Source organism: Pagrus major, chromosome 20, assembly GCF_040436345.1.
Source record: "Pagrus major chromosome 20, Pma_NU_1.0".
Lineage (NCBI taxonomy): Eukaryota > Metazoa > Chordata > Actinopteri > Spariformes > Sparidae > Pagrus > Pagrus major.
In genome coordinates, this window is record NC_133234.1 from 19,513,369 (window position 1) to 19,533,221 (window position 19,853).

Here is a 19,853-nt window from a genome sequence, read left to right on the forward strand (position 1 = left end):
AGACTGACCTAAGCGATAATCCACTAAATCTTCTCCAGGGGTTGACTTGAAATTTGCCATGGGGTGTCTTTTTTCATTTACGTCATCTTAGAGATAGAGGGCAGCAGAGATCAATGAATCCCCTCCACCCCTTCCCACTTTTCTCCACTGCTCTTACCTTTGATTTAACCTTTAAATGTGATTCATTAATCATTAACTGCATGTGTTTTGTGCCTATTTTTTAGCATGTGCTCCTGTATTTGCATAGATCTGAAACATTAAATGTTGACCGTAATGAAAAGAAATCCATGCTTTGAAATGAAAAACAGAAACAACCTCATCTCATCTGTTTATCTGTTTATTTACATTCACTTACTTAATGCAGACACAAAACACACACACACAAAAAAGTCACAGGGTTTCTGTGTAGCTGTTGATTTGTAAGACATGTTGACGTGTGGAAGACTTCAAGATTCATTCCTCTTTGAAAAAGAGATTATCTTTCGGTTCAATTATTTTCACACAAAATAAATAGATTTGTAAGAAGGTCAGTTCAAAATCAAAACAGATATAAATCTAAATTGCCTGAAAAACGACGGTATCAGCAAAAAAAAATTACAATAGAGTGTGATAACTGATAAAACTGTTGCTTATAGTGTGACGACATTAAAACATGATATTGTGTTTTTCTATAGGCTATATATTCTTAGTGTACAACAAGCTGTACATCCATATTTTACTGTACATATACATCCAATTTCTGTCTGTATTCTCCATTATAGAAAAATGACTCCGGGCCGTCTTGATGAGCAATTTATCAAAGTCCCTGAAAACTGACTCGGGCCACTAATACATCATGATCTCTTTGGGCGCATCCTCGGTGGGCCTCTGCTGCTCCCTCCTGTGCGTGTAGGCTGCGTGGTCGTACAGGTAGATCAAAACGATGGCGACGAGAGACAGCACCGTGTAAGGGATGACGAGGTAGTATCCTATCTGCATCTGCGTAGACTCGTTCATCACGGCCACCTCAAGGGTGTTGGCGAGGTTCACTATCAATTTCTCTGTAAGGTTGGTCACTTGTACATTCACCACGAATAAAATGAGGACCAGGAAGGACAAGCACGCTGCAGGAGAAAGAGAAATGAAAGGATGGGATAAAACTACACCCTAAATGTCTTCATCTGTGATTTTCATTAGTGCAATGCAACAATATGCTGATTTGTTTCCGGCAGTTCTATTAGTCCGAGGTGCTTAGAGCTTCGATATTTGTGTCACTTACCGCTGAGCGAGCTGCAGACGTAGATGCCAATGGGCCCCATGTAGGTCTCATAAGGGTTACTGACGCTGTTGTAGAGGGAGATGAGGATGCTGAGGGCAGAAAACAGCAGACACAGGACCAACAGGAACAAAGCCAAGGAGTGCAGGACTACACTGGCACCTCCTAATTTTGCCAACTCAGGAATCACTACAAACACACACACACACACAGAATACAAGAACACAATGGTTATATTATTTAGTAGAGCTTACATGTATTATACTCTTTTACAATACCATAGTTGTACAAGCCACCACATTTCTGCAAACCACGGACACGTTCGAATTCGTATGTGCCTTCGGCTGTGTACCATATCGACAAAACGTGTCTTACCACGTTAAAGTACGTGTTTACTAGCCGTCTTTCATGACTGCAGTTCAAGTCTTTGTTTCAGCATTTGCAAGTGTGAAACCACTGGATCGGGTGTTATAATGAGACCTCTGGACATCTCCAGCCGTGTTAGTGGAGACAGAACCGGGGGTTCTTAAGGAGAGACTCGAGACATCGCTGGCCGTATTTGTGGTTACAGAACCAGGTAAGCCAAAAACATGATCTTTCCCCAAGCCTGACCAAGTGATTTTGGTCCTAAACCTAACCAGAGCGTTCTTTGAGGGAATAAAACACTACGTTTATGAGTCGCAAGGAGGTGTTGAACACGGCTTAGTCACCAGAATAAAATGCTGACATTTAAATTCATACGGGTCAGACGTATCAATACGTGTCATATCACATTCACATTACATATTTGTGAGCTGACTTTCATTTTGGGGAGTGGAGCGCATAATGGTGGCGTAACAGCTGGGTGAGATGGCTGCCAAGCCAGAGACCACTATTCCAGACAGCGTTTCAACATCTGTAAGGACATGATCAAAACATGGTCTTTTGAGCGTTGTCACATGAAACTCAAAATTTAAACCAAAAAAACATAAAATAGCAACATAAAGAAATATAAAGTTTCAACATATCCGGGGTTTGCAGAAATGTACAGTGCCAACATTAATTCCGGTGAGTGGGTTGGGTGTACAAAGTCCAGGAACAGTTTTAGGTTTAGGCAACAAAAGCACTTTGGTTAAGGTTAGGAAAAAATATGTTCGGTTTGTGAAACAGTCACGAAATGTAATCTAACAGAGTCACTTTTGTTAAAGTAAGGGAAAGATAGTTATTTCAGGATACATTAATAAAAAAAATCTGTTGACAAGCTGATGAAATTTAATCTTAAGATCTGAAGGATTTGTGTACTTGGACACAAACTGCTGTGTGACTGGGTTGAACTGGGGCACTGCTTCGAGGTAAACTGCTGATTCAAAGTAAAAAGTCTTTCGTTGCTGTCATTTGGTGGCAGGAGTCTAAGAGACAGATATCTTAAATCTTGGGGAAAATCAATAAACTTAGAATTTAACTTTGAAAACTTTGGAAAGTTACCTTGAAAACGTACTTCCCCTAAAAAGAAGGGGCAAAAGCTTCTTTCCAAAACCGCTCCAAAAAGGTCCAAATTGAGCGTAGCGGATCCATTGAAGACGTCGTTGTCACCTGACGCGCACTCTACAGTCGTCTTAGACCAATGTGTTGACATGCAATACCCCAACAACCCAACAGACCAGGCAGTAGCCAACGCGCTGGACATGAAATGTAGAGTCTTCTTAGAGGAAGGCATTATCGCTGTACTCCAGTCGCACTAGTTCAATCTAAATCACGGCGTCTCTTCTCTAAAGCGCTGATGAAGCCTCAGAAGCAGATTAGGACCCTCTGATCCTCTGAAGATCCAGTGTATGAGTGTATGAGTTACCTTCCTGGGTGGAGTGAAATGTGGGCTGATGGTCATAAAGTCTTCTTGATTATGGCTGTGACCTTTGGTGTGAAGAGTAAAGACAGAGCTGGTTGTCATGGTAGGGACACCTATCTCCCCAACGTGTTTACACATCATAACTGTGCCACGTCTGGACTCGGATATCTGTTGTCTGAGTGTGGCGTGAGAGTCGGGAAACATTTTCAGATTCATACTGAGTTTAACCAAACAAAGCCACATTCGAAAGACCCTTTTCAAAAACGGCACCTTCAATGATTCTACGTGTCGTCTACGCACACACCCACTTTGAAGGAAAGCACGTTCACAGCCAGGGATTCAAAGTCCTGCTCTTGAAATAGCAGCATCATAAAACACAATGCCGATTAATTATTTACTTGTCTCGCTCAAGAAAAGTTACTGGAAGAGGAGCATGTGCGTAATCAATGAAGCCCTAAAACCATAAGAGGGGCTGGGATCACTTCACAGAAGACAAGAGGAAATGTTTGGCTCACGATAAGAGAGGCAGCATATTAACACAAATGATACAAATACCATAAATAAATGGAGAAAACACACATGTTCCTCTGATTTATGGCACAAAATGAAACATCCAGCATGAGTGGAGCTACAGTGAAGCTTCAGGACTTCCTGGTAATGGTAGATGAGGAGAGATCAACAGGATGTGTTTGTGCTTTTGCAAATCGTTTATACCAATCCCCTTCTCTCTTTAGATGTAACTTAATTGAATTAGCTAAAAGATCATCATTGCAGCAACAGGCTTATATTTTGTCCTCTCGCACATGTATCCCAGTCGCCAGGATAAATTAAATCACAGACACTCTGTCTGTATGTGTAATATCAACCCTTATACAATATCACGTTCATATTACATTTTCGTATGACCTGATTTCAGCAGAAGGATGTGGAGGAGATTGCGGTGGCGTTAACTGGACAAGAGATCAGTGTTTGAGGTGACGTTTCAACATGTGTAAGCGTTACAACACTGGATATTTTTGAGGAAGTACGTTTGTGTACGTTTTCCAGCTGTGTTTGCGGCAACGAATCTGCACATTTATGAAGAGACTGTACAAAGTATTTTTAACAACATATCGGGACAAAGTTTTAACCATGTTAGTGGCGTCAAAAGCCAAAACATGAACCAAGACATGCATTGTCAACATTTACTCTGGTTGTTGTTTTAATCGCATGTCTGTATTAGGTTGTAGAGGTACATTTTCAGGGCTCTTTACTTATTAAACTCTTTTTCTCATTTACTTAAAGTTACATCTTCCTCAAAATCCTACAGAGAATGTTTAAAACTGAATATAATCAAAGTATTGTTTACTTTTAAGCCTATTTTTGACATTGGGAATACTGTTTCATGTTATTAAGGTAGAGGTAATGAGCTCTTGGGGGCTAATTCTTACACAAAATTTGTTATAATCACAATCATCAATGTTCAATAGCATTAAAAATATTACTTTTGACAATGTCAGGTGCAATATTACCTTTGATTTCTTCTCAGTATCATTGTAAACACCACCTTTTCTATTTCATTTGATTGTTTTTTACTTATTTTATTTTTATGCCAGCAGTCTATTATGTTTTTGTGTTTTATTCTGCTGTTTCTGTATTTTGTGAGATTCTCTGGCACAACAATTGCCTTCAGGATTGATAAAGTTTCATCTCATTTAATCTCTTATCCTCAAATGAAACAAGAATAACCCAAACAAACCATTTCCAAAGACACTTCTGGCCCCTGGCTCTCGTTAGAAGAAGCCCACATGATGTAATAAAGCGTGTGTCCAGGCTGTGGCTCCCTTCTCTTGGCTGAACGCTGAGCAGGCTCGTGTGCTCGCTGACAGCCAGCTCTGTTATGTTGGAGTAAACACAAACTCCTCCTTCCCGGTGACAGGCGGCAACACTGAAGCGTCGCCTCGCCTTTTCCAAGACAATCTGCGCTCAGGACTTAAACGCTGAAGCCATCAAGGTGAGTGATATGATTACTTCATGTCATCGCTCCGTCTTCTGCATCTTGACACACATCTGGCGCGTCGGAAACGTCAAAATATTCAGTCATTCTTCAGCCACACACACACACAAACACACACCGCCGTGTTGTTACCTGTCCGTTACGCACAGCAGCGCACGGTGGGTTCCTCACATGAAACGTCCATTTCAGGTCCAGCTTTTAATGTGGCAGTGAATGCGATCCTCTCTCCGACCCAGCGATGTTTATCTTGGCTTACACTGAGAGGGAGCTCTGCGTTTTGACAACCTGCAGTCGACCCGGTGCGTCAATGTGGGTTAATGGAGCGGGCGCTTGGAGTTTCTGTCCTGATCTCCCCTCTCTCGTTTTTTTTTTCATTTCCCACCTCGCTTATCTGTTTTGTTTGTGATTTGCATTCATCCCAGTGCATGTTATATTTCTCTTCTTTATGTTCGGTGGCTGTCTGGTTGTCTCTGTGGGCTGCACTTGAGCCAGTTTCAACATGTCGGTGAACAGAGGCTGTGGTACTTCTCAGATCATGGATAGATCTTGTGAGAATCTTTAGCAGGGTTTTCAGTTATGTCTTGAGATTTGGACTCATGTTGGATGTAGTGTTGGCTGCTGGCATTGTGAATTGGTGCTGTTTTTTTAATGTAACGATCATTGGACATCATTAATCTACAGGGAGGGTGTCTCCATGTGATGGTCAGAGGTCAGGGTCAGCAACGGATCAGGACCCCTGGTGCCAGGAGATGAACCGCTGTGTCAAGTCTGACCTTTGTCTAATCAGACTGTGGGAGTGAAAAGTTAAATGAGCACAGACACCATGAGGATTGTGCTCCACTGACCACTAAAGAGAACTTTGACCTGTGATTGTAAAAAAAAAAAAAGACTTTTGGACATCATTCTGAAAGAGGAAATACACTCGTATGACAACGTTTCTTCACACTTTTGTTCTCACATCCTCAAAGACAGATTCTGAGGGTTAAATGCTGGTCTTTTACTGTAATTTTGGCCGTAGCATCATGGCTACACGGCTGGATAATGAGCTGAGTTCATTAAGGTCAGAGTGACGCTGCTGAATGACTTCTTATGAATCTTGTCTGACGAGTAGCAACCTGCTGAATCAACAGATGAGAAAAGAAGGCAAAAAGTCAAAACTCTTTGATTCCAGCTTCTTTAATGTGAATATTATCTGGTTTCTTCCTTTTTCTCTGAATGTCGTTGGTTTGTGGACAAATCAGACATTTGAGGAGGTCGTCTAAGGCTTTGATAACCATTCTCTGACATCTCTTGGGTTGAGGATGTCATCTAGGGCTTTGGGAGCCATTTTCTAGACCAATTAGTAATCGATCAATCGAGAAAATACTCAACAGATGAATGGACAGTGAGAATAATCGTCAGTTGCGGACCTGGTGGAAAAGTTTCACTTCTGGAAATAACAAATGACTCCTATCTCATCCTGAACGCTGCTGACAGAATTTGAACAAGTCCAAACATTCAGTTTTTGCTCCTTTTCATTAAAGACAGCAGACAAAGACATTCTCAGACATACCTTACTTCTCTTCTGCCGTGTCAGGTCAGCTGTCTCTTTCCAGGCCAGAGACCAAAACACACACACACAGATGCAGAAGCCTTGTTCTCGCTTTAAGTCTCATATTCACGTAGTATTTAGCAGCCACTTGATGTTCCCCTCTCTGCCCTTGATTCTGTCTTAATTCCCTCTTTTGTCTCACGCATAGAAAGTCTGCGTCTGTCTGCAATATGTCAGCGCGAGTTCCATCTCAATTATACAGTGCGGACCCCGGGAAGAATGGCAATGGCTGTGGCAGAAGCTAATGAGGATGCAATGAAATAAACAAATAGTCGGCGCTCGCCAAGACTAATGAGACTGTGTAAGGATGCAGGAAGAAATAACGTTTTGACTGCTGAGTGCTGTCGGCAGATTGATTTGTCTTTCATCCGTTTACTGGTCATGCTCGTGTTTGATACCTGATAGGGCTGCAGCAAAAGATTATTGTCATTGTCGATGACGCTGTCTTTAACTTTCTTGATTAATTGATTAGTTGCCTAGTTGGGAGAAAGAGGTTCTTAGGCTGGAGGCTAGCTGGTTAGCACGCTAACTTCAATAGACACCGATGTCTTTGACATAACGTCAAAACTGTTGTTTCTTCACATTCTGGTGAGAATGTAATTTTTTTTAAATGTTTTAAACTAAAATTCTTACATATTGCACCTTTAACTTTGAATCGCTGCCATAATCGAAAGCGAGATAACATCAGCCGTGTATGTTGCAACGGTTTATTTCACCCGGAGAAGTAATTGCTCAAAGAAATAAGGGCGAGAATGTAGGTTGTTCGCGCTTGTGTCAAAGTCTCCGAATAAAATGGTGCAAACACTTAACAGGTTTATAATAGCAGCAGCTATTTTCAACCTACATTTAATTGCTGTTTAACACACAGCCAAGATGTTCTTTTCAAGTGTTTCGCTATAGTTAGAGCTGTAAAATGGCATATTGGAAGGCTTGTGAAGTGCGTGTTATTCGAGCGTGGGCGCGCTTGTGCGAGGGGAACAGATGTGGTGATTAATGAAATCCACAGTGAGGTGGAGAGAGGAAGGAGTAGTGCGTACCTGAAGTTTCCAACAGCTTGCTGGGTATAAACCTCAAATTGCCAGCCCGGAGTTAATCCCCGCAGCTCGCCCACCCTCTGTCTATCTGCCACCTCTCTCCAAGTCTTTGGAAACACACACTAACTTTGAGCTGCGCCGACTACACGCTGTGCTGTGCTCTCTCCGAGGCTGCAACCACATTAACTACACTCTGCTTGAAGGAACGCTTTTTTTCTCAAATAGGCGGAGAAGGAACTAATGGTATAACGTCTCTGCAATTAAGGATGAGCCCGGTATGACCCAGAACTTGTCAGATATTTGCCGGTTTTTTCGCCAGCCTCGGAGAACGCCTCATGAATTAGGCACGGGGGAAATGTCATACTAAGATCTTCCTTTTGATACAAACAGCATTTGTATCCAACCTGTTATTTTTACTGCTTGCCTTAGTGGAAGCTTGCTAAAGCAAATTAAGCTGCAGCATGTTGCAACCGTAGGCTTGTTTGTGCTTGCGGGCAGTGCTACAGAATGCAAACCCTGCAGTGTTCCTTTGGATTTTGGCATCATGCTTAAATGATTTAGTAATGATAAAACGTAGTATAGGTCATGCCGGGTGAGGAGATAAAATTTAACCCTCACTTAACCAGACAGTTGTATTAAAGGAGACATGTAATGCTTTTTAAATTTTTACTGCTCTTGTGCATGTAAAAGAGCTTGAAAATTAAAATTTGAAACAGAAGCTCCTCTCTCCCACAGAAAACACTGCTCCTGAAACGTCTCGTCAGTAGTCCTGCCTTTAATTATGTGACTTTGTGACATCACACTACGTCACCATGTCACACATTTGCATAATTTGTGTCTAGCAGCTAGTGTAGCGCGTAAGAATAACTTTAGCGAAGCTGCTCTGTTGTTGTTAACGGTGCTGGCTCAGGCGTGTGTGAGCTGACCAATCAGAAGAGACTTCAGGAGGAAGGGGCCTTAAAGAGACAGGACCTAAAACAGACAGAGGGGGAATAGTATGAGAAAACTGATGTTGCATGTAAACATATTCTAGCAGTAACCTAAAATAAAATTATGAACCTGAAAATGATGTCTCCTTTAAAATCTCCTACAAATGAATGAGCAATGTGAAGGGTTGTAGTGTAGATGTGACCTTGTGTTTAAACAGAAAGAAAAGTGTTATAGAAATCAGCGCCAGAGCAGCAACAGTGACAACAAAACCAGGGAAAGCAGAAACGGAGCATGTGAGCGGTGTACTGCTTCCTGCTTGGAGGACTTTGGTAGGATCTGGAAAGCCCCGAAGCCTCGCAGTGAGGCCGGACCTCGGTGACACAGAGGGAGTGCGACTCCATCAGAGGAGGCCCGCGAGGACAGTCCACAGCTGTGCAAACTGCTACCTGCAGCCGTCCCTCTCATTAACCCTCACACACATCTCCCCCCCCTCGCCACCATCTCATCTGTGTTACGCCCTCGGCCAGCGCTGCTGCTGGGGAAGGCCAGTTTGACGCCGCTGTGACTCGCGATTGAAATGTGTAGCCTACAAACTGTGCAGATTTGTGTTTGTTTACTATCAGCTGTGTTTAAGCCTCACTGTGGCATCGAAACAGCTGGACAGAGATCAAGGTTCTTCCTTTTCAGATGCGTCAGTGCTCACCCACCATCTGTTCAAAGGAGGCATTGTAAGTTAGTCCTCTGAGATAACAGTGAGGTCGAGCACATGAGGCACAAGAGAGAGAGGCTGAAATCTTTTTTAAGGGGAAGTCAGGAATAAAATAAATCCGTCATTCCAACACAGTGCTTCAACCCCTGCAAAACATCTCTGTCTGTCTCTGTTCTGTTTATTTTATTGACTGAGGAGTCAAACAGAGCAAAAAGGTCAGGTCAAATGTGAGATTTCGCAGCTTTGCGTTGCAGTTAGTTGAATATTTGGGGGTTCGGACTGTTGCTCAGACAGAACGAGACATTTGATGAAACCACCTTGTGCTTTGGGATATTTTAATTAGCCCTTTTCACTCTTTTCTGGTGTTTTACAGACTATTATTTGAGAAAGGAAACATCAGATTAGTTGCAGCCTTTGAATCTACTATCGTCATAATCTAGTCACCCCCATGCCTGTGGAAATTCAGCTGAATTTTCGTAGTCTACATGACACTTGTGGAGATTTACAGCCAAACAGTGTTGCAACATTCTCCTACAAACCTTGGAGGAGATGGGGATTAGTTTTAAAATTGAAAAAAGCATCAGAAAAACAAACAAACATGAAATGGCTTCATACAGCTCGTCCGGCATAATCCATGTCTCCAGAACAAACAAGATCCCAAAATAATTTGAAAAGACGTCCTCGATGCACAGTGTAGCTTGTGCACCCACTTTAGATGGGTTGCACGCTAAGGCTTGTAGCTGAGCTGCTACTGTGAAGATATTGGCTTACTAATGGGTGTAAATAACGTCTTTTCAAATCAATCTGGGATCTCAGGGCTTCTGGAGACTCAGATAACACCGGATGAGCAGTATGATGCCATTTTATTTAGTTTTTTAAATCAAGTCCCCATCTACTTCAGTTGTTTAGGAGAGAAAAAAAAAACATTTTTATATCATCATTGGTCCTTGAAATCCAGTATCGGTCGGGCTTTGGTCTGCTGTACTCATTGTTAGCTGCTGCGGGGGATGACAGGGAAAGGAAATGCTTGTGACCCCTTAAACTGGAGCAGTGTCTACTTGTGACCCCTAATTAAAGGTTATAGCCTTAGTTTGGCCTTGGATTGTGAGCAGTTCAACCAAAAATAATCTTTATTGTCATTAGAGGCCTGAAGAGGTGAAAGTGTCCAGTATTCAAAACTCAGGCGAGCAATTAAACATCATTTTTTCCAACAGAAATATTTCTTTGTCCCGATGATCAGCTTCTGACTCCTCAGATTTGTCTTTGTAACCCCCGGGGGGATGCCAAACCCTAGGTTGGGAACCACCAGGTTAAGCCCTTCCAGTTTGAATAAGAGAACATGGCCCTAGGAAGTACTGCATGATGTCACTCCACAGCCGCTGCCCAGTAGTAATATGGGTGTATTCCCTCCTCCAGGCAACACATAGTTTCTCTATTGTATTTCTGTCAGTCGCTACATGAGTGCATTACAAAGTACACCACAAAGCTCTTAAAGGACACGCTTTGGGAGATTGAGCTGTGACCTTGCAGTTGTTTTATGAGTCTCCAAAGATGGAAAACACAATGTTGAAAACCTTTAAGATCTGTGTGTGTTTTTGTCTGCATTTCAGCTCGTTGAAATAGCAACAACAACAAAAAAGGAAAAAAAGGCAGCAGACAGCCAAAACTCATTTGTTTTAATCACACAAGCCCTCACTTAACATCGTCTGCTTGCAGGGGCAGCACGTTGACAGATGTGATTTAAACACGATAACTCATATTGAATTCAGCCCTGACTTTTTTTTATTTTATTTTTCCTTTTTAGGCCAAAATATGGCAACCTAATTTGGTGACCTGCTCAGGGAAAGCAGGGTGCAGCCCAGAAGAGATTAACTCCCTGCGCTATGTGGCCTGATTTAACAGAAGTGAAAGCAAACATCTCCGGCTCTGGCTTCAAGCATGTTTCAGTCCACTTTATCTGAGTGAATGATGAGGGAAAAACAAATATTAGGTTTTCTGGCGAAAAAAACAAAAGGCAAGCCCTGCAGACTGGAGCGTGGTTAATATCGCTTTGACAGGCGGGAAGAGAAAGATTCAGCCGCTGTGGATTTCCTTGAAGGCTTTTTGCTTGATAGTAGTGCGAATCTGAGGCGCACTCGTCTTTTTTGCACATAAGACGTCACACTCACACGTTCCTAGATAGCTTGATGTTTATGATAATGTCTCCGGAGTTAAACGATGATGCAAATAGTGTGCAACTGAGGCTTGATACTGCACGTGTTTATGAAATTACTGATGCCTCTTAATTGTGTTTAATGTCCCTTTATAGGAGACCTACTATGCTTTTTTCATATAGCTTCTCGTGCATGTAAAAGATCTTTAAAGTTACAAAGGTTAGGACCAACAGAAGCTCCTCTCTCCCACAGAAAACACTGCTCCTGAAACGCCTCGTCAGTAGTCCCACCTTTAATTCTGTGACTTTGTGACATCACACTACGTCACCATGTCACACAGATGCATAATTAATGCCTAGCTGTTAGTTTGGCGCATAGGAATCGATTTAGCACGGCTGCTCTGTTGTTGTTAGCAGTGCTGGCTCAGGCGTGTGTGAGCTGACCAATCAGAGCAGCCTGGATATTAGGGAGGGGGGCCTTAAAGGGGCAGTATATATTTTCGGAGAAGAAATTCAAACTCAGAATTTCAATATTTACAATATTAATGACGTAATAATAAAAACTCTGTTGTCAGAGGAAAATAAGGTCCCAAGAACTACTATTCGAAGCTAGAAAGGTGGCAGGGTCTGCCAATATAAACAAAAACAGTATGAAATTGTGTTGTCCTTTAAGGTTAGTTTGTTTATTCAGTCATAAAAACAGTTTATTTAGTTTGTTTAGGCATAAAAAACATCCATCAAAGAAGCTCTCTTCCCCAAAACTACGCAGTGCACCTTTAAAGTAACAGGAACTGAAACAGTCATCTCAGACAGAGGGGGAATAGTATGAGAAAACTATGCTTTTTGAGCACAAAAGCATGTAAACCTATTCTAGCAGCAACCCAAAATAAAATCCTGTACCTGAAAAAAGAGCTTGATATGTCTCCTTTAAAACATTCCTGTCAAACCGTATTGAACTTCAGTGTCCTGGCTCTGACGCAAACATGTAAAGTGGCTTTTAATTGATTCCAAAAGCGGCAGGCGTGCGGCTGTGTCTCACGTGGCGATGGTGCATATAGAAAGAGTGATTATCTCCTGTCATTTCCGCGGCACCGTAAACTCTGATGCCTGGCGGGAGATGCATCAAGGTCTCTCACGGGTCCTGTGACTTATGTCGTCAGCCGCTGCGTGTTATCAGCACACGCAATGATTTTTTCTCTCGCACCTCATGAAAGGCCACGACGATCAGCTGCAGCTTGGGCTCTCGCTTTTACTGAAACGTTAATGTCGAATCAGATTCTTTTAACAGTCTGACATCAAATGCAGCTGGATGATAAAGTGTTTTGCTGGATGTTTACAGGCTGTTAAGAGCTTGGCTTCTGGTCATGTATGAGATGAAAGTTGGGTGTGACTTGAGAGGAAATAATGGTTTGGCCGTATCAGTACAAATGTTATTGACATGGAGGAGTATAGTGCTTAATGAATAATGCATGCCCACTAAAGCAGCCCATTTCCTATTCATTCTTTCAAGGCTGCTACACAGGGAGTTGTGTGTGATCATCATGTCGGCCCTTCAATATTTTCATTGTGTTTTCAGTACTATGATCTGAATGCTCTGGAATACCTCCAATAAACATTTTCACACAAGAACAATAGGCAGATTCAAAAGGACGGCTTATTTTATTTGATCTCCGAGTCAAATAAATACAGAGCACCAGTTTTAACACGCCGCCACTTATTTGCAGATTCACTGCGTACAGAAAGCAGCACTATTTTATTCATTCAAAGTCTTATCTGCTCCGGGGTCCCTGAGACTTGTAATTATAAAAAGTGTGCTGATCACATCACACAGTGACAGCGACAAGCGTTAATTCAATGTCTGCGTTGTCACTTATTGTTTCGAGCTATGAAAGGATGTGGTGTGGCAGAGTGAGTTTCAGATCTATATGGTCAAAACCACCTTTCAACATCTGAACCTTTGGGAAGCTTTAAGTGTGAAGTGTTGAGGGCCGGTGATGAATGTGTCTAAACGAGCAAAGGTAGATGCGGCAGTGAGCCCGCAGTCAGGGGTTAGCTGACATGCCCTGCATGCTGATAGGCACGTAAGGCTCAGGCGAGCGCCAGAAAAGAAGCACTAATGTATGGGATGGTAATCAGAGCTGTCCTCGGTGATATAGGTGACCAAGGTTAAAGGCAGTCTGGATTAGGCCGTGTGTTGGCAATAAGATGAGGGGATGAACCTTGAACACGCTTTATCTTACTGATCACTTGTGTTGTAGTGTTTAAGGTTGTAGTTTCAGCTTCTGCTATGTGATGGTACAGCAAAACTATCTCTGTGGTTACAAAAAAAAGAGGAAATGGTTTAGATGAAACTCAAAACACATAGACTGAGAGAGAGAAAGATATGCAGAAAAATCATGTGATTTTGACTGTTAGCCCAGTGTAAGGCAAGCCCTGTCAACATTCATTATCTTCGGCTGATACAAAAGAACAAGGGGCAAACAATTAATGCAAATATTATTTAAATTGCAATACGGCAAAAGGTAAAGGTAAAATGTGTCACAACATATCATTATAAACTAAGCAGTGTGATGCGAAAGATGCCTCAGTCTAAAAAATCGAATCCCCCAGACATAAGGTAATATGTTTGTTCAGTACAGACACCAGCAAAAATCACCATGTATTAAGTAAAATCGTAATTTTTATACATAATTTTATATTTAACTCATATTGTAATTACAATATCTGTCAGCCCAAGAAAGAACTAAAGGCCAAAAGAAAAAATACAGCATTAAGTAGAGGCAAACATCCCCGATCTCCCGTACCACAATGAGGGTGACATTCGGGATTAACGGTGCGATATGTAAGAATTGGACACCCGGCAAATTCATACTCAAAACAAATAGAAGGTAGCATATCACCGCTAACTGCTGCTAACAGTAGCTGCCCTAAGCTAGATAACTCAGTTAGCCATGCAGCTAGTGGTCCGGACTAGAAGCCCGGGGACCATGGGAGTGTTAGTGTTGACACCGCTAGCACAGGAGCTTTGGACTGATTTAGCTGGTTAGCATGCTATCTATTTAGTAGATATCTCTGCAGTGCAGTACATAGACATCGTAATGTCAATACTGCTCTTTATTCACATTCTGTTGATACTTTTAGTACATTTTTGAATGTTTTCAACTAAAATTATTTTGTCCTGTGCTTTGGTTTATGACTAAATACCTGCTAAACTAATGACTCTCTCATTAGCCTCAGCTGACCTTTGTGCTTATTGCTAATAGCAAATATAAGCATGCTAACATGCTAAAGTAAGTTGGTGAACACAATATTTATTATCATTCCTGCTAAACATCAGCATGTTGACGTTTTCATTGTAAGCATGTTATCATTATGACGTTAGCATTTAGCTCAAGGCACCACTGTGTCTGAGCACAGCCTCACAGAGCAGCTAGCGTGGCTCTAGACTCTTAGGACGCTATTTTTGGTTGACAAACACAAAGCGGTAGGTGTCAGGTGCACATGCTATTCGGTTTATGTATTTGCAGAAGCTCTACATGTTAAAGCGATGCGTGAAGGTGAATATAGAGTCACAACGCTGGTCATATCTCTCTGAAAAGGCTGTGTCAATCACAGCGGCGCATGACGGGAATAGCTCAACTAATGAAGAATCGACCGTGATGGGTTATGATGATCTTATCAATACAATGCTATTACTGTTAGCCTATGAAACAATCATGCACCTTCTTGAATGTCTGCCAATATAGCTGTAGAAACCAAATTTCAACTGTCATTGTCTGCTAACAGAAAAGGAGTTGGTTTCTAACTCTAACTTTGATGTGCTCTGGCTGTAATCAGCGGCCATCGCTGCTATTTATCCATTCATTTTGTCGAGGGCAGATTTTAACGATGGCTGTAAAAACTGTTTGATTAACGGGATGTTCCATTTTCATAAGACTAATCAAACTCCATTGTTCCAGATGTCGACCCTCCAATAATATCCTCATATCTCATAACTGAAAAGTCCTTGGTGATGTGATTAACATCATTACGCTCTTCAAACAAGTTATATGGCTGCTTCTGCCTTGTTTAGAGTGTCATCACGTAAGATAATTTCCATCTGAAAATAAATCACCCCTAGTCATCAATAATAATGTCGAGTAGATAATACAATAGGCCTGTTCCTCTTGGGGAGATTGTATTGATTCATCCATGTAAGAAAATACATGCCACAGCATGACTTTGTCACGCCGACCTTCAGCTCCGGAGATCTAATCTATAAGTACTGTGAAACATTCTCACTTTGCCGCGTGTGGCATGCATGAGCAGGTCACAGTTCAAACTTCCACACACACGCTCTCTTCATTTTTCATGCTTTTGGTTTTCACGCTCCTCAACAAAACTAAACTATGCGGTATGTTGCCAGTCGTCGCAGCATTTGGTCATACAATATGTTTTCCCCCTGGGAACACACTCTGTTGACAATAACACTATTCTCAGCTCTGCCAAAGCCTTTTTTGTGCTCAGCCAGAGACAATACCAGATCCACACCACAATGATAGGTTTGATTTGTTAATCATAATTAGAGTCTGCTTTGATGCCAGCAGAGATTCAACCATGAAGAGCTATTTGGTGCGTTTGCAGAAGTGAGAACTGGTAATTGGATGACAATGCCATATATGTTGGGCTCATTATTTTTCATTATTATTATTCCAAAGAGTGTTTGGTTTTTATGCACTTGTGATGAAGATATATTGTTTACTGTAAATAATGTTGGTCAGTGTCTTTGTGTAGCAGAAAATACGACCTTTGGCTGCGTGGGCGCAGAAGGATTTTGTGGGAAAATGGGTTTAAAGTAGAGCAGCAACCGATGATTTCTTTCAGATTGTTTTCTCAATTAAAGGTGCAATATGGAAGAACTGCCACCTGTCAAATTCATACTCAAAACAAATATGGGCAGAATATCACCAGAGTAACCACTAACTGCTACCGTTTGCTAGTTAGCTCAGTTAGCAAGGAAGCTAGCGGTCCGGGATGGGAGCTGGGGCACCAGGGGAGTGTTAATGTTTACACCGCTAGCATGGGAGCTTTTGGGACGGAGCTAGCTGGATAGCATGCTAAAGCCGGTATATACACAATACATGGACATCATAATGTCAAAACTGCTGTTTAATCAGCTTCTGTTGATCGTTTACAATAAGTTTGGAATGTTTTCAACTAAAATTCTTACATAATGCCCCTTTAATGGAGTTTTTTGGTCCATAAAGACTTAGAAATGTGTAGGAGACATATTCAGATGTCTTGTTTTGTCCAACCAACTGTTTAAAACCCAAAGATATTCAGTTTGCTGTGATATCAAACAGAAAAAAGATGCAAATGATCAAATTGGAGAAGCTAGAACAAGCAAATGATGGCATATTTGCTTGAAAAATGACTCAAATGATTGATTGATTGATTGATTGATTGATTGATTGATTGATTGATTATCTAAACAGTTGCAGATTAATTTTTATCGTTTGACTCGTCAACTGATCAAGTGCTTGTTTAAGCCACAGTTTAAAACAGTCTCCATTTAAAAAATCCAGGTTTTTAAAGTGAAATCCTGAAACAATCAAACAATAAGGTTTGATCAATTTCAGCCAAAGTGTATCACACTAAAGTTTATATAGACAGTAGCATTCATACATCTTTAGTTTAAAAGTAAGACAAACTCTATTTGTCACACAGTTTACTTAACTTCCTCTTTGCTCTGAAGAAAATCTGTTGACTTGGCACAGCGCACAGAAGTAAGAAAAAAAAGCATCCCACTCAAATGAGCATCACATCATTAAAAAAAAGAAAAAAAGGAATATAATATTCCAAATCCACAAAGTTGGATGCGAAGGAAATGGTTTGCGATTCAGTCTGGAGCCGTTACAACCCCTTTCATTATAACACCGTAAGTCTTAGAGACATAGTGCTAACTACATATGGTGATGATAATTGAGCAACATGTGCTAACAGCCTCTTACATCCGCCCACTCGTCCTCTGGGCCTCCCCGTTTCATGGCACCTCATACAGTGAGACAGTTGTTATGGAGCAGCGATCACGGGCCGCCATCGAAATAAACCCTGAGTGTTTTCTCTGTCGCTGCTAAAGAACCAAGACATGGAGGCAAATGAGGTTAGAGATCACGGTAATCATAATAATGATGTGTCCCAGGGCTGGATATCACACAGTGTTTCTCTTTGTGGGCCCAGCCTAGTCAGTGGGTGGCTCTTCACACAAACGTCTATTTTACTGCTGCTGAACTATGAATTGTTCGAATCCTCTTCCGCCCCGCTTTCACTCTCCCTGCATCTGGAGGTTAAACAGATAGACAAAGATACATTATGGGATATGTATTTTTGTAACGCTGGGAGTGTGCGTCCGCTGTGGGACTCCTCAATGTGGTCGTTTCTGTGCACACTGACTAATTTGTTGTCCTGCTCAGAGATTACACCAGCGCTCTAGAAAACAGCCACGCTGGATGGCCTCATTTGTGTGTCTGCTTGGCTGTCATGCGTTTGCATTTTAAATAATATATTCAACGTATGGAATTCATCTGTAATTAGCTCCACATCTCCTTGTTTACGTTTTTTGGAGAGCGCTTGGAAATCTCTCTGGGCTGTACACATGTAGGCCTTTCATACAAAACTGGTGGGCAGCGGAGTGTGACACATGGCCGACATGAGAGAGTGAAAAATACCCCCTCTGTTTGCAGCGGAGAGGGGCTCAACAAGGAGACAGGAAAGGATCTGATCATCAGATCTGTCCTCCCTGGAGAGGGAAAACGCCTTTCTCTCTGAACACACGAAGACACTCCCTCATTTGCAGTCTTTTATGACTGCCTGGGATGAACTAGTGTAAGATGAGGAGGCAGACAGGAGATGTAAAGACTGCCGGCTTTGTAAGAAGAGCAGCATGCTGGGTTGCGTCTCCTGTTTTGTGTTACTGTGTTGTTTATTTGTATTCGATTTGAGGCAAATTTGTAAGCCTGTTGTGTCCTAAGCAGCGTTTTAGACCAAATCCGACGCGTGGACGCCGTCCGACTTGGCCGGGCCACAACAGGAAATAAATAAAAGGCTCTCTACTGCCATCACTTCATTACTGTACTATCACATCCAGCAGCTGGGCCACAGCAGGGGAATAGTTAGCTGCTTAGTTAGCCAGAAAGATGCCTTCAGTCTCAAGGCAAAAACTCATTAGTGCAGACTAGTTGGAGTCCATTTTCATCACGTTCTGCTCGAGCTCCTCGCTGTGTCTCATGTGTGGCTGCACCGGCGAGCAGTTGGTCCTTCAGCGCTGTGCACTTTTTGTCCTAAAAACAGCCAGAACTCCCGCGGCTCTGCTTGATTGTTTTCATTAGTCTGCCGGCGGTAGATTGATACCACTAGACACCGCCATGGCTGTCATTTTCCATGAGCTCCAAAAATATGGGAAGGTGAAGCAGAGGGTTGTTTTTATAGTATCCCCACCCATGTTGTTGCTGTCATATCAGTGTGGAGTCTGATATATAAAAAACCTACATGCTCCAGGCCACACATTTCACCCTGCATTCCTGTGCCTGTAATTGGTTATTGTCGAAAAAACGTAGGAGGGGGGTTGGGTGAAGGCTGTGGAGGGGAAATGAAGAGAAGGACGAGGAAAATAGGGGGTGGGTGTGCGTTTCACTTCAAACTACAACCACAAGCACAACTGGGAGAGATGAAACGCAGGGAGCTAACAGTCGCCGGTGCCAAAACACATCCCCCCATAATGACGAGGAATCTTTAACACATCTTTCATTTGCATGTGTGCAATTAGATCTCCTTCAGCTCCTGCTGGGGATGATGGTGGCAGGGGTCTCCCGTCTCTTCAAGCACACAGTGGCTGCCAGAGATGACATGGGTGGGCCAGCATGGTTACATTTTGGGTTCTGGGCTAATTTGTTTGGGTTTATATTGTGGGGAGGGATGCATGCTTTGAAAACCCACATAGGCTCCTTCTGTGTCTCTTTTATGAAACATTTTGGGCTGATTCATCATAGTGCACATTACAGTATTGCTGGAATAATGAGTTGATTTGTTGTCTTTTGTATTTCATTCATCAAGGAAAAGGGCAAAATTATAATCAAAGCCTCCCCCGTGTGAATCTCTTTAAGGTGGTTGTCCTCGTTTTACCGTTGATATAGTATCTGTCTACTCTGTGACATTATTATTAAACAAGGCCTTTAAACTGTCGTTCTGGAACAGTAGGTGGCTTTATTAGCGGGAGCTCTGCTTTTGACCTTTGGATGCTCACCAGATTTGAAATGATTTTCTGTCAACACTCTCCAGTGTGTGACGCCTTGAAGAGGTGTCTCTCCTGCTTTCAAAACCAAA

General features: G+C 42.1%; 2 protein-coding genes across 5 annotated transcripts in view; one reads left to right on the plus strand and one right to left on the minus strand.

Moving 5' to 3' along the window:
• Window positions 1–434: 434 nt before the first annotated feature.
• clrn3 (clarin 3) overlaps window positions 435–19,853 on the minus strand; it is a 57,850-nt gene continuing 38,431 nt past the window's right edge. Inside the window, exons 1-3 of one of the 2 annotated variants that reach the window (XM_073489131.1) lie at window positions 2,720–2,951; window positions 1,259–1,444; window positions 435–1,103 (exon numbers count right to left, since the gene is read on the minus strand). In XM_073489131.1, coding sequence (XP_073345232.1) covers window positions 826–1,103; window positions 1,259–1,444; window positions 2,720–2,951 — 696 coding nt within the window. In that variant the 3' untranslated portion in view covers window positions 435–825. Of the gene's footprint in view, window positions 1,104–1,258; window positions 1,445–2,719; window positions 2,952–19,853 lie in introns of those variants that run through there. The other variant, XM_073489132.1, reaches the window with a different exon arrangement.
• Window positions 5,015–19,853, plus strand: part of ptprea (protein tyrosine phosphatase receptor type Ea) — a 59,657-nt gene continuing 44,818 nt past the window's right edge. For all 3 annotated transcript variants that reach the window (XM_073489126.1, XM_073489127.1, XM_073489128.1), the window contains exon 1: window positions 5,015–5,073. The gene's annotated coding sequence lies outside the window, so the exon portion shown is untranslated. The remainder of the gene's footprint in view (window positions 5,074–19,853) is intronic.